This window comes from Oryctolagus cuniculus, chromosome 11, assembly GCF_964237555.1.
Source record: "Oryctolagus cuniculus chromosome 11, mOryCun1.1, whole genome shotgun sequence".
In the NCBI taxonomy this organism is placed as follows: Eukaryota; Metazoa; Chordata; class Mammalia; order Lagomorpha; family Leporidae; genus Oryctolagus; species Oryctolagus cuniculus.
In genome coordinates, this window is record NC_091442.1 from 58189670 (window position 1) to 58205204 (window position 15535).

The following is a 15535-nucleotide window of genomic DNA, read 5'->3' on the forward strand; positions in this document are numbered from 1 at the left end:
TTCTTTGTTTTTAACTTTCACTTAGTAAATATAAATTTCCAAAGTACAGTTTATGGATTACAATGGCTTTCCCCCCGATAACTTCCCACAAACTCACACCCCTCTCATCTCCCACTCCTTCTCCCATTCCATTCACATCGATTCATTTTCAATTTTCTTTATATACAGAAGATCGATTTAGTATATATTAATTAAAGATTTCAACGGTTTGCACCCATACAGAAACACAAAGTGTAAAATACTATTTCAGTACTAGTTATAGCATTACTTCACATTGGACAACACATTAAGGACAGAGATCCCACATGAGGAGTAAGTACAGAGTGACTTCTGTTGTTGACTTAACAAATTGACACTCTTGTTTATGGCGTCAGAAATCTCCCTGGGCTCTAGTCATGAGTTTCCAAGGCTATAGAAGCCTTTTGATTTCGCTGACTTCGATCTTATTTAGACAGGATCATATTCAAAGTGGAAGTTCTCTCCTCCCTTCAGAGAAAGGTACCTCCTTCTTTGATGGCCTATTCTTTCCACTGGGATCTCACTTGCAGAGATCTTTCATTTGGGTGTTTTGTTTTGTTTTGTTTTACTTTTGCAGCAAATTTATTTTCATTAAATAGAATCCACACTCATCTACAGTCTGGATGAGGAACCACAGTGCTAATCATACATAATAAAGTACAAAGATCTAAGACATTATTTCATATATATGTGATTTTAGCATTTGGTGATCTCATGTAAAAAATTAATAATAAGCCATTTTTCATTAATTTTGGTTAGAGCAAATCTGACCCTCCCTGATCCTCTCCACACACAAAACTTTATATAATAGAATACACTATGCAGTAAAATCCACAAAAGCTTTAAATTTTTTGAACAGTTCTAAATTTTGAATAAACTTCACATTGGAGACTGAGTAGGTGAACTATTAGGAAACTGAAAACACAGTATAACATCTTAATGCAAAGATAGAGCAACCAAGGAAGAGGCCCTCTCATGCCCAGGGCTGAGATCCAAATGTCGTTGGAGAAAGTACAACACAGGTAGTGTCACACCCCTGGGACTTGCTGGAAAGCCATGAGAGGGAGTGCAGAGGGGAAGATATTAACTAGCAAGTGCCTTTTTTAATGGCAATTCTGCAATGATGATGAATGGGGTTCTGGAACTGGGACTCTGATATAGGATGTGGGCATTCTTTTTTTAAGTACTTTTAATTTTTTTTAAAGCTTTTATTGGGGCCAGCGCTGTGATATAGGAGGTAAAGCCGCCACCTGCAGTGCCAGCATCTCATGTGGGCACCGGTTCAAGTCCCAGCTGCTCAACTTCTGATCCAGCTCTCAGCTATGGCCCGGGAAAGCAGTGGAAGATGGCCCAAGTGCTTGGGCCCCTGCACCCATATGGGAAGACCTGGAGGAAGCTCCCGGCTCCTGGCTTCAGATTGGCACAGCTACGGCTATTGTGGCCAATTGGGGAGCGAACCAGCAGATGGAACACCTCTCTCTCTCTGCCTCTCCTTCTCTCTCTAACATTCAAATAAATAATAATAAATTTTAAAATATTTATTGAAAGAAAAAGTTACAAACAGTGAGAGGGAGAGACAGAGAGAGGTCTTCCATCCACTGATTCACTCCCCAAATGGCCACAACCGCCAGAGCTGGACCAATCTGAAGCCAGGATCCAGGAGCTTCCTCCAGGTCTCCCACATGGGTGCTAGGAAAGGCCCAAACACTTGGGCCATCTTCTCTGCCTTCCCAGGCCACAGCAGAGAGCTGGATCAGAAGAGGAGCAGCCAGGACTGGAACTGGTGCCAACATGGGATGCTGGCACTGCAGGCGGAGGATTAACCTACTGCAGCACAGCGTTGGCCCTGGGATGTGGGCATTCTAAGCAGCAGCTTAGATTTGTTTTTGTTTTTGTTTTTTCCCAAGTGTCTTGGCTTTCCATGCCTAAAATACTCTCATGGGCTCTTCGGTCAGATCCAAATGCCTTAAGGGCTGATTCTGAGGCCAGAGGGCTGTTAGGACATCTGCCATTCTATGAGTCTGCTGTATATCCCACTTCCCATGTTGGATCGTTCTCTCCTTTTTGATTCTGTCAGTTAGTATTAGAAGACACTAGTCTTATTTGTGTGATCCCTTTGACTCTTAGACCTATCAGTATGATCAATTGTGAACTGAAATTGATCACTTGCACTAGTGAGATGCCATTGGTACATGCAACCTTGATGGGGTTAAATTGGAATCCTCTGGCACATATCTAACGCCACCATTTGGGGCAAGTCCGATTGAGTATGTCCCAAATTGTACATCTCCTCCCTCTCTTATTCCCACTCTTATATTTAATAGGGATCACTTTTCAGTTAAATTTAAACACCTAAGAATAATTGTGTGTTAATCACAGAGTTCAACCAGTAGTACTAAAACCAAAAAAAATACTAAAAGGGATAAAGTATTAAGTTATACATCAACAGTCAGGACAAGGGCTGATCAAGTCACTGTTTCTCATAGTGTCCATTTCACTTCAACAGGTTTGCTTTTTGGTGCTCAGTTAATTGTCACCGATCAGGGAGAACATATGATATTTGACCCTTTGGGACTGGCTTAATTCACTCAGCATGATGTTTTCCAGGTTCCTCCATCTTGTTGCAAATGACCAGATTTTGTTGTTTTTTACTGCTGTATAGTATTCTATAGAGTACATGTCCCATAATTTCTTTATCCAGTCTACTGTTGATGGGCATCTGGGTTGGTTCCAGGTATTAGCTATTGTGAATTGAGCTGCAATAAACATTAAGGTGCAGACAGCTTTTTGTTTGCCAATTTAATTTCCTTTGGGTAAATTCCAAGGAGTGGGATGTCTGGGTTGTATGGTAGGGTTCTATTCAGGTTTCTGAGGAATCTCCAGACTGACCTCCATAGTGGTTTTACCACTTTGCATTCCCACCAACAGTGGGTTAGTGTCCCTTTTTCCCCACATCTATTGTTGGTAGATTGCTGAATGTGAGCCATTCTCATCGGGGTGAGGTGAAACCTCATTGTGGTTTTGATTTGCATTTCCCTGATTGCTAGTGACCTTGAACATTTTTTCATGTGTCTGTTGGCCATTTGGATTTCCTCTTTTGAAAAATGTCTATTGAGGTCCTTGGCCCATCTCTTAAGTGGGTTGCTTGCTTGGACGTTGTGGAGTTTCTTGATCTTTTTGTAGATTCTGGTCATCAACCCTTTATCTGTTGCATAGTTTGCAAATATTTTGTCCCATTCTGTCGGTTGCCTCTTCACTCTCCTGACTGTTTCTTTTGCAGTACAGAAACTTCTCAATTTGACGCAATCCCAAATGTTAATTTTGGCTTTGACTGCCTGTGCTTCCAGGGTCTTTTCCAAGTACAAGTCTTTGCCGGTACCTATATCTTGCAGGGTTTCTCCAATGCTCTCTAATAATTTGATGGTGTCAAGTAGTAGATTTAAGTCTTTAATCCATGTTGAGTGAATTTTTGTGTAAGGTGAAAGGTAGGGGTCTTGCTTCATGATTCTGCACGTGGAAATCCAGTTTTCCCAGCACCATTTATTGAATAGACTGTCCTTACTCCAGGGACTGGTTTTGGATTCTTGATCAAATATAAGTTGGCTGTAGATCTTGGGTTGATTTCTGGTGTTTCTATTCTGGTCCATTGGTCTATCCATCTGTTTCTGTACCAGTACCATGCTGTTTTGATAACAACTGCCCTGTAGTATATCCTGAAATCTGGTATTGTGATGCCTCCGGCTTTGTTTTTGTTGTACAAGATTGCTTCAGCTATTCGAGGTTTCCTGTGTCTCCATATGAATTTCAGCATCATTTTTTCCAGATCTGAGAAGAAGTTCTTCGGTATCTTGATTGGTATTGCATTGAATCTATAAATTGCTTTTGGGAGAATGGACATTTTGATGATATTGATTCTTCCAATCCATGAGCATGGAAGATTTTTCCATTTCTTGGTATCCTCTTCTATTTCTTTCTTTAAGGTTTTGTAATTCTCATCATAGAGATCTTTAATATCCTTGGTTAAGTTTATTCAAAGGTATTTGATTGTTTTTGTGGCTATTGTGAATGGGATTGATCTTAGAAGTTCTTCCTCAGCTGTGTCATTACCTGTGTATACAAAGGCTGTTGATTTGTGTGCATTGATTTTATATCCTGCTACTTTGCCAAACTCTTCTATGAGTTCCAATAGTCTCTTAGTAGAGTCTTTGGGTCCCCTAAATTAAGAATCATATCATCTGCAAAGAGGGATAGTTTGACTTCTTCCTTCCCAATTCGTATCCCTTTAATTTCTCTTTCTTGCCTACTAGCTCTGGCTAAAACTTCCAGAACTATACTGAATAGCAATGGTGAGAGTGGGCATCCCTATCTGGTACCACATCTCAGTGGAAATGCTTCCAACTTTTCCCCATTCAATAGGATGTTGGCCGTGGATTTTTCATAAATTGCTTTGATTGTATTGAGGAATGTTCCTTCCATACCCAGTTTGCTTAGAGTTTTCATCATGAAAGGGTGTTGTATAACCATATGATTATCTCAATAGACTCAGAGAAAGCATTTGATAAATAAGTAACTTTTAAAATAGGAGAAAAAGCTTATAAAATAATGCTAAAAGTATTTTATAAAACTGTAACAATGTATTTGTGTTTTAAATTAAATGCTACTATAAAAGAGCCAAAAGCCTGTTCGCTTAAAATTTTCATAAAGTAAAAATGTTATAATAAGCTAAGGTTAATTTATTATTGAAGAAAAGACACTTTTTATAAATTTAGTTTAGCTTACATGTATAATTTTGATCAATCTACAGTGGTATTTAGTGATGTCCTGGCCTTCCATTTGCTCAGTACTCACTCATTACACCCAGATTAACTGCCAGACCTCCAAGTTCCATTCATGGTAAATGCCCACTATGGATGTACCATATGTTACCTTTTATGCCATATTTTATTGTTCATTTCCATATGTAAACGTTTAGATATACAAGTAGTTAACTATTATGTTACCATAGCCTATAGTATGCAACATAGTTGCATACGAGCAATAGCTTATAAGCCTAGGTGTGTAGTTGGCTCTACTATGTAGGGTTCTGTACATACAATCTATGATGTTCACACAACAATGAAATCATCTAATGCTACATTTCCCAGAATTGAAGACTGTATCCAAAAAATCCTAAAAATGTACATTAATACTTTGTAATTGTTTATGTTTTACTATCTATATTTCTTACTTTTTTAGTTTGATTATGTGATTCTAGGATACTTGGATGAATTATTTTGTTAAGCCACCATTAAATCTACATAAGTAAACATAACAAAATAGCAAAGAACAAAAAAAAATCATTTATGATCATTTAGTTGCCTTAAACAAAACAAATAAATTAATGAGGAGTAATCTGTCTAGTTGCTTATCAACCGATTTCCACTGGTTTGTGTTAGACTGTGCATGCTCTTGTGAATCTTCACCTCTCTAGGGAGCTGTCCCCACTGTTGTATTGTTTTGCCCAAGTGCTTCACACAAGGGATTCATTAGGGGTCCCTTACCCTGAGCCACCAAGGACCTTTTTGTTTATATACTTACTTTCAATATTATCAACAACACTGTTTTCAAAGAAAGAAAAAGCCATAGTATTGATGTAAAATTAGAGCGATGCCCATCATCAGCTCTAAGAGAGTTCCTGACAGTCTAGAGGCCTTTGAATAGTAGTTTACTTTCAAATGGAGAAGTAATTAGAAAATGCTTCCTACAACAAAAATTATAAAGGCTTAGTGAGAAAAGCTTTGCCACGTGTCGGAGTTTAAAAATCAAAGGAGATCTAAGCCATATCAAAAGTACATGACTGTGGTTGTGGGGTCATCAGTTAAGAATGACCAGCAATTCGCATACAAGCCTTTGCTAACTCTTTCCTTTGCCTCTTCAGTCTTCAGGGTTATTGTAATTACTCAAGCAAAATAAGCAATGATGATGCTCAGAAAAGTAAGTACGATGTTGGATGATGTTTGAGATCTCACTTATTTTCAGATGACAGTTCCATCTGAGTAGCAAATTCAATTTTTTACCAAGATTGATGATGAGAAAACTTCTTAAATATCTGTAAAAGAGCCATAAACTCTTTACTGGTTGTAATGTTTTCATCAAGAGTGGGTGAGATGTGTGCATAGTTCACCCCAAAAAAAGACCTAGGAAGATGGTGGTAACTCCTGATAGACATATTATAAATTGAAAATATCATAAACCAAAAATACATTCAAAACACCTTACCTACAGAACACTGTAGGTTAATAACACAGTGCACTGAAGAGAATGGGTTGTTGGCCTTCCTGAACATGTGGCTGGCTGGGAGTTATTGGGTACAGCTCCTGTGAGCAGTAAGTAGTTTCATATTGCTAACCCAGGAAAAGATTAAAATTCAAAATTTTAAATACAGTTTCTTCTGAATGTGTATGGTTTTTACAGTACTGTAAAGTCCAAAAATCATAAGTAGAATTATCCTAAGGTGGGAACCATCTCTATATGTTATACATATATATTATATATATACTATTTTTGTACATTTATGTTCCATATTTTATATAATGACGTATTCCTACCTTCAGTTTATATAATGACCCATGAACTCAAAACCCAAAAATCTCAGTAACCAATAGAATGAATGTGATTCAGTCAGTCACGGTTTAGGGTCAGTTATTATTCCACACATTGTCTCTTAATAACTTTGAAAATAAAGGATGGGGCCAATGCTGTGGCATAGCGAGTAAAGCCAGCACCTACAGTACTGGCATCCCATATGGGTGCCAGTTCAAGTCCCAGTTGATCCACTTCTGATCCAGCTCTTTGCTATGACCCAAGTCCTTGGGCCACTACACCCACATGGGAGACCAGAAGAAGCTGCTGGCTCCTGGCTTCAGGTCAGCACAGCTCCGGCTGTTGCAGCTAATTGGGGAGTGAACCAGCATATGGAAGACCTCTCTGTCTCTCTCTCTCTCTTTCTCTCTCTCTCTCTCTGCCTCTCCTTCTCTCTGTGTAACTCTTTCAAATAAATAAATAAACCTTTAAAAAAAGAAAAGTATAGAAGAGAAGAGAAGAGAAAAGAGAGTATTAGTGATTGGAGAAAACAGTTGGGGCAACAGATATTGCCCACACCATTCAGGACTGAGGATTTTACCAGATCATGATCTGGGAGTTTCTAAGTAGAACAGAAAGAAGGTAGAGCCAATACAGGTGGTTTGTGGTGACTTCTGGACATCACACACAGTGGATTGGTGAGTGTGGCAGCTGTTTAATGGGGAGTTATTTCCAGTTTGGAGTTATTAAGAATAATATTGTTGTGAATATTATTGTATGAGTCTTTTGTAGACAACTGTTTTTATTTCTAACTCTACAAATGGAGAGAGAAAATTTGTTGATTCTATGACAGATGTTTAATTTTATAAAATATTGTTAAAAGACTTCCAAAACTAGTTGTACCATTTCTATTCTTATGAGAAATACAGATGAGAATGATAAATAACATTGTTAGTTAATTGGTTAAGATTAAGTAACATTAATTATTTTTAATTATTAATAATTAATTAATCATCTTCAACCAATTAACATTGTTAGTCTTTTCAATTGGAGCCATCCTAGCAGGTGGGAGAGAAGATTTCATTGTGATTTTTTGTTTCTCTCATAACATGATATCAACAACGTTTCATGTGTTAATGACTCATTTGTACGTCATCCACAGTGAAATGCCCAAGTCTTTTGCCCATTTTCACTAAATGCTCTTCAATATTTTATTTTCATAAGTCATTTACATATTCTATACGTAAGTACCTTGTCAAAAATACATGCCTCGGATATTTTTAAAGACTTAATTGTTTTATTTGAGAGAGTTAACACAGAGAGAGGGAGAGACAGAGAGAAACAGAGATCTTCTATCTACTGGTTCATTCCCACAGAAGGTTGCAACAGCCAGGGCTGAGCCAGGACAAAGTCAGGAGCCAAGAGCTTCATTCAGGTCTCCCACATACGTGGCAGGGGCCCAAACACTCTGGCTATCTTTTGCTGCTTTTCCAGCCCATTAGCAGGGAGCTGGATTGGAAACCGAGCAGCCAGGACTCAAACAGGTACCCATGGGATGCTGGCATTGCAGGCAATGGCTTTACCTGCTATGCTACAGTGCCAGCACTTGCTTCATATATTTTCCAAGGCTGACTTTACTATTTATTGCATTAATGGTGAATTTTGTGAAATACGTAATTTTAAGATTTATTTATTTGTTTGAAATTCAGAGTTACATAAAGAGAAAGAGAGAGAGAGAATGTCTTCCACTCACTGGTTCACTCCCCAAATGGCCACAGCAGCTTGGGCTGGGCCTGGGCAAATTCAAGAGCCAGCAGCTACATCCAGGTCTCCCACATGGATAGCAGGGGTCCAAGCACTTGAGCCATCTTTCTCTGCATTCCCAGGCACATTCGCAGGAAGTTAGGTCAGAAGTAGAGCATATGAGACTAAAACTAGCACTTGTACAAGAAGCTGGTGTAGCAGGCAGCAACATATTTATAATTATTTATGTATGTGGAGTACATATTTATAATTACATTTTACTAATTTGTAAGTATTTTTATAGTTGTTACTTTTTTGCCCTGCAAGAAGTCTTTGCAGGACAATGCAGATTTTCTCCTTTGTTTCTAATGGAAATTTTCTTGTTCCATGTCTATCAAAATCCCTGTAGCATTCTTCCCAGAAAGAGAAAAATGTATTCTTCTGAAATTATTTTTGGAAATGGAATGTGAATGAGGTTTTCAGGTGTTTTCTCCATGTGGAAATTTCTACTACTATGGATTCAAAATCCTTTTTTCTTTTCCTTCTCCCATTTACTTGGCTGGGAACCTTAAAGAAATGAATTGACCACATTCGTGTGAACCCAAATATGGAGTCTCTATGATGTCTCCTTTATCTGTTTTCCATCCTTACACAGATACCATTGGGGCTCATTCACTATGTCTTATATCAAGTCTAAAAATAAGGTTGAATAGGTTATTTAATCAGTACTGTTCAGTTTTGATCTAATACTTATATAGGTGCCATTTTCTTACAAAATTTTAGAACTATCTTGTCAACTACTTCAAAAACCTCTGCTGTATTTTGTACTAAGATTACATGCATTGCATCAGACAATGTGGAGAAAGCTAACATGTCAGCAATATCCATTATGTCATAAACCTGGTAAATGTGTCTATTTAGCTCCACTCATTTCTGCAACTAGAATTTATGGGCTTTGTACATGTTCCACTTGATTTATTCTTGTTAGGTTGGAAGTATGTTTTAATATTTTTATTGTGTATATTTCAGGTATACAACATGATATTAAAAGATTATAAGATAGGCCGGCGCCGCAGCTCACTAGGCTAATCCTCCGCCTAGCGGCGCCGGCACCCTGGGTTCTAGTCCCGGTCGGGGCGCCGGATTCTGTCCCGGTTGCCCCTCTTCCAGGCCAGCTCTCTGCTGTGGCCAGGGAGTGCAGTGGAGGATGGCCCAGGTGCTTGGGCCCTGCACCCCATGGGAGACCAGGAAAAGCACCTGGCTCCTGGCTCCTGCCATCGGATCAGCGCGGTGCGCCGGCCACAGCGCGCCGGCCGCGGCGGCCATTGGAGGGTGAACCAACGGCAAAGGAAGACCTTTCTCTCTGTCTCTCTCTCTCTCACTGTCCACTCTGCCTGTCAAAAATAAATAAATAAATAAATAAATAAAAAGATTATAAGATACACATAAACATGAAATCTGGAAGTGTGATGGCACCAAACATTTTTTTCATATTTGCTTTGACCCTTTGGGGTCTATTGTGGTTTCATATAAATTTTTCTCTTTCTGGGAAGAATGCTATGGGGATTTTGATAGGGATTGAACTGAATCTATATGTTGCTTCAGGTAGTAGAGACATTTTAACCATATTAATTCTTCTGATCTTTGAGCATGGTAGATCTTTCAACTAATTCATACCCTCTTGTTTCTTCCATCAGTGTTTTACACAGGTCCTTTTGGGTGCCCTTTCTTCCTGCACATCTCCATCCTAATTGGTATTAGACATTTCCAGCGTGAGGAGCTCTGCTGGAAATAGTTTGTCTCATCTTTTCTGTACAAAAACATCTTACCTTTTTCTTCACTTCAGCAGATGTTTGCTGAGGACAGAAGCTCAGATTGACAGTTGTGGTTACTGCCGTGGTCATCCCTTTCAGCATTATAAGGACGCAATTCCATTTTCCTCCTATGGGTCAGTTCTCTGCTGGTCTGTTCCCAAATGTCTGAGCCCTATATATTTTCCTGCCATGCTGAACTGCCCCCAAAAGTTTGGAAGTTTTCTCTGCTGTGCTCTGCGTACATTTGGAATGTCTTGGAGGGGTTTCTCTCAATTCTTCCTTCTGCTTTGGAAAGCTTGGAAATATTCAGAGAATGTATGACTCAAACTTGCACCCTCTCCCAGGCTTTGAAAAACGCCCCTCAGTGCCTGGTGAAAACCTATGGGAAAGAAAGTGAAAACTGATTCTGATTGAAGAAATCTCTGAACAACTCTCACAAAAGCCCCAGCTGCTAAAAGTGCATTAATGGCTTTGGTCATTTATTTTTATTCTAAGCTATTGCAAATTCTTCCACCTCCATCCCCTCTGTCACAGGTGAGAACAACTGAGTGTCACTTTTTCCCATAAATGACTTCTTTCTTTACTCAGTTTCTGTCACGTGGGTTTCTTCAGATCCTCAGATCTCTGACATAACTTTCTAAATCTGTGATTTTTTTGGTTATTTTGGTTTGGTTTGGTTTGGTTGCTGAAGTGAAAGCCACAGTCTTTTGCAACTCTCAGTACCCTAACAAGAGAGGACACTAGCAATACTTGCTATAGATACCACGCCATTCACCTCAAATCTCTCCAAATTCTTCCTGAAAACATGAAACAAACTTGGAGTCAATGATGAAAAACAAGACAATAACAACCTTCATTCTGCTGGGACTGACGGATGATCCTCAGCTTCAGGCTCCAGTGTTTGTGTTTCTCTTTCTCACTTACATACTGAGTGTAACTGGGAATCTGACCATCCTATTCCTCACCTTATTAGATTCCCACCTGAAGACACCCATGTACTTTTTCTTACAGAATTTTGCTTTATTAGAAATTTTGTTTACATCTGCTTGTATTCCTAGATATTTATACAACATAGCAACAGGTGACAGGTCAATTACTTTCAATGTTTGTGTCATTCAAGTGTTCTTTATTGATGTGTTTGGAGTAACTGAATTTTTTCTCCTGGCCACCATATCCTATGACCGCTACGTGGCCATCTGCAAACCCCTGCACTACGTGACAATCATGAGCTACAAAGTCTGTGGAAAGCTTGTCTTCTGCTGCTGGACAGTTGGTGTGTTGATCATACTCCCACCACTGATCATGATACTAGGTCTACAATTCTGTGACTCGAATGTCATTGATTATTTCTTCTGTGATTCATCCCCTATCATGAAGATTTCATGCTCAGACACATGGCTTTTGGAACAGATGGTAATGACCTGTGCTGTGTTAGCCTTCATCACCACCCTCCTGTGTGTGGTTCTGTCCTATGTATACATCATCAAGACCATTCTGAGATTCCCTTCTGCCCAGCAAAGGAAAAGGGCCTTTTCCACCTGCTCTTCTCACATGATTGTGGTTTCCATCACCTATGGAAGCTGCATCTTCATCTACGTCAAACCTTCAGCAAAAGAATCTGTAGCTATCAACAAGGGGGTGACAGTGCTGATGACGTCCATTGCTCCCATGTTGAACCCATTCATTTACACTCTGAGAAACCAGCAAGTGAGACAAGCGTTCAAGGATGCATTCAAAAGAACTGCATTACCCTCAAAGAAGTAAGAGAATGATATGCCATAAATATATACAGTTTGGGGCCAGCACTGTGGTACAACAGGTAAAGCCGCCACCTGCAGTGCCGGCATCCCATATGGGCACAGATTCGAGGCCCTTGGGCCCCAGCGCCCATGTTGGAGACCTAGAAGAAACTCCTGGCTCCTAGCTCCTGGCTTCAGATCAGCGCAGCTCCAGCCATTGTGGCGAATTGGGGAGTAAACCAGCAGATGGAAGACCTTTCTCTCTCTCTCTGTCTCTCATTCTCTCTCTGTGTAACTCTGACTTTCAAGTAAAATAAATAAATCTTTAACAAAAAAATTTTTTGTCTGTTCTACTTAATATGACTGGTTTAATTCTGTAATTAATACACAGTTATTCTTAAGTGTTAAAAATTAACTGAAATGTGATCCCTGTTAAACATAAGAGTGGGAATAAGAGAGGGAAGAGATGTATAATTTGGGACATGCTCAAGCTGACTTGCCCCAAATGGTAGAGTTAAAAACATACCAGGAGATTCCAATTCAATCCCATCAAGGTGGCATGTACCAATGCCATCTCACTAGTCCAAGTGATCAATTTCAGTTCACAATTGATCATAATGAAAGGACTAAGAGTCAAAGGGAGCACATAAACAAGTCTAGTACCTGCTAACACTAACCGATAGAATAAATAAAGGGGAGAGTGACCCAACATGGGAAGTGAGATACTCAGCAGACTCATAGAATGGCAGATGTCCTAAATAGCACTCTGGTCTCAGAATCAGCCCTAAAGGCATTCGGATCTGGCTGAAAAGCCCATGAGAGTATTTCAGGCATGGAAAGCCAAGACACTCTGGCAAAAGATCTCTGTGAGTGAGATCCCAGTGGAAAGAACAGGTCTTCAAAGAAGGAGGTACCTTTCTCTGAAGGGAGGAGAGAACCTCCACTTTGACTATGACCTTGTCTAAACAAGATAAGAATCGGAGAACTCAGAGGGCTTCCATAGCCTTGGAAACTCATGACTGGAGCATAGGGAGATTACTGATGCCATAGACAGGAGTGTCAATTGGTAAAGTCAACAACAGGAGTCACTGTGCACTTACTCCTCATGTAGGATCTCTGTCCTTAATGTGCTGTGTATTGAGATTTAATGCTATAACGAGTACTCAAACAATATATTTCGCTTTGTGTTTCTATGGGGGTGCAAACTGTTGAAATCTTTACTTAATGTATACTAAACTGATCCTCTGTAAAAAAAAAAAAAAAGAAAAAAGAAATTATCAACTCCCAACTTGACTCTCACTGGGATTAAACATGACAATGGGTCTGATCTGATTTCATCATCATTTAAAAAAAATCATCTATTATTTTTCACTTTATGTTTCTGTGTGAGAGCAAACTGTTGAAATCCTTACTTAATGTATACTAAGCTGATCTTCTGTATATTAAGATAATCGAAAATGAATCTTGATGTGAATGGAAGGGGAGAGGGAGTGGGAAAGGGGAGGGTTGTGGGTGGGAGGGACGGTATGTGGGGGAAGCCATTGTAATGCATAAATCGTACTTTGGAAATTTATATTCATTAAATAAAAGTTTAAAAAAAATAAATAAATAAAAAATATGTATACAGTTTAATTTTGATTTATCAATTTTAAAAGTAACATTAATCAAAACAACCAAGTTAAATTTGTAAAAGACAATGCTAAAGAAGCCATTGTAGGCCGGCGCCGCGGCTCACTAGGCTAATCCTCCGCCTAGCGGCGCCGGCACACCGGGTTCTAGTCCCGGTCGGGGCGCCGGATTCTGTCCCGGTTGCCCCTCTTCCAGGCCAGCCCTCTGCTGTGGCCAGGGAGTGCAGTGGAGGATGGCCCAGGTGCTTGGGCCCTGCACCCCATGGGAGACCAGGAAAAGCACCTGGCTCCTGGCTCCTGCCATCGGATCAGCGCGGTGTGCCGGCCGCAGCGCGCCGGCCGCGGCGGCCATTGGAGGGTGAACCAACGGCAAAGGAACACCTTTCTCTCTGTCTCTCTCTCTCACTGTCCACTCTGCCTGTCAAAAAAAAAAAAAAGAAAGAAAAAAAAAAGAAGCCATTGTAATCAATATTCTGTACTTTGGAAATTTATATTCATTAAATAAAAGTTAAAAAAAGATCATAAATTCACAAATGTAAATTATTTGTTACAAAATCACTCTGTGTCTTTCTTGCCTATGTATTAACTCAGATTAACTTCTTCAAAGTATCCTAAAGCCCAAATTTCATTTTATTCTTTTTTCTTCATGTAATGAACCATTACTGGGATAACAACCCTTACCAAAAAAATTGCCTCTATGTTCATAGCAAATATATTAATTGCTTTAGGCTAACTGAAACCACAAAATACTACAAATATTTACAAGGGAAAACAATACCACAAAACAATATGAAAATTAGTGCCAAATTTACGAAGAACATGCTTGCAAGAAATTGACACTACTTGCCACAATATGAGCAACACTGTAAGTAAATTTAATCTGAATCGGAAGAGGAAAGCAAGTAGGGAGGGAGAAAGGAAAAGAACACAAGAAAATAAAAAGGAAAAGGAAAGCAATGAGAGACAAGACAAAGGTGGGGAGATGAAGGAAACGGGGCAGTTGAGTGGGACTCTGCTCTATCAAAATCCTGCCAGTGAGTCTTAATGGTTGGGGTTGGCCAACTATGCAACAGGGCCAAAAACAGACCAATGATCTGACCCTCCAGAAAATTTATTCTATGACCTGTGAGACCCAGTCTTACAAATTTCACAAATATATACCCTGACCTCTGACTTCAGGGTTGTTTGGCCAAAGACAAGGCTATAGAAGGTCAGCATTTAGGAGGAGAGTAAAGTCGGATATCTATTTTGCTCATTTCTTCCTGTCATAAATGACAGCGATTGGCTACATCCAACTTTGGAACACCAGAACGGAACTTTTGCTGAGTCTTTATATCTCTTCCTCCACTTTTTGAAGCACTGACTCATCACTGAAGAAGAAAAGTGAAGAGTTAGAAATCAGTCATCAATGATGTCATTATCAAGGACTATCTAGCAGTGATGCATATACTCTCTGACAAGCTATATCTTGCCATCAGGGACATTTTTCTGCACTAATTCCTGGCTAAAGAATTTATCAGATATGTAAAGGACATAAATAAACAGTTTATATTTTTTGGGTCAGAAAAATTAAGTATAAAAAAAAGTGAAATGAGGATTTGTATGCTGGATTGTTAATAGTAAAATATTAAAGAATGAATGTTTCCATTCAAATTGAGGGACAACACAATGATGTCTCCACTCATCACATCTCTTTAACACTACACTGGAAGCTGTGGCTAAAGAAATAAGGCAAGGGCCGGCGCCGTGGCTCACTAGGCTAATCCTCCGCCTAGCGGCGCCAGCACACCGGGTTCTAGTCCCGGTCGGGGCGCCGGATTCTGTCCGGTTGCCCCTCTTCCAGGCCAGCTCTCTGCTGTGGCCAGGGAGTGCAGTGGAGGATGGCCCAGGTGCTTGGGCCCTGCACCCCATGGGAGACCAGGAGAAGCACCTGGCTCCTGCCATCGGATCAATGCAGTGCGCCGGCGGCAGCACGCCAGCCGCGGTGGCCATTGGAGGGTGAACCAATGGCAAAGGAAGACCTTTCTCTCTG

General features: G+C 39.9%; 1 protein-coding gene across 1 annotated transcript; it reads left to right on the forward strand.

The window, feature by feature from the left end:
- Nucleotides 1-10961: 10961 nt before the first annotated feature.
- On the forward strand, nt 10962-11900 carry LOC100344719 (olfactory receptor 6C2-like). The gene has a single exon (XM_002711051.2). The coding sequence runs from the start codon at nt 10962-10964 to the stop codon at nt 11898-11900; it is 939 nt and encodes a 312-aa protein (XP_002711097.2).
- The last annotated feature ends 3635 nt before the right edge of the window (nt 11901-15535 follow it).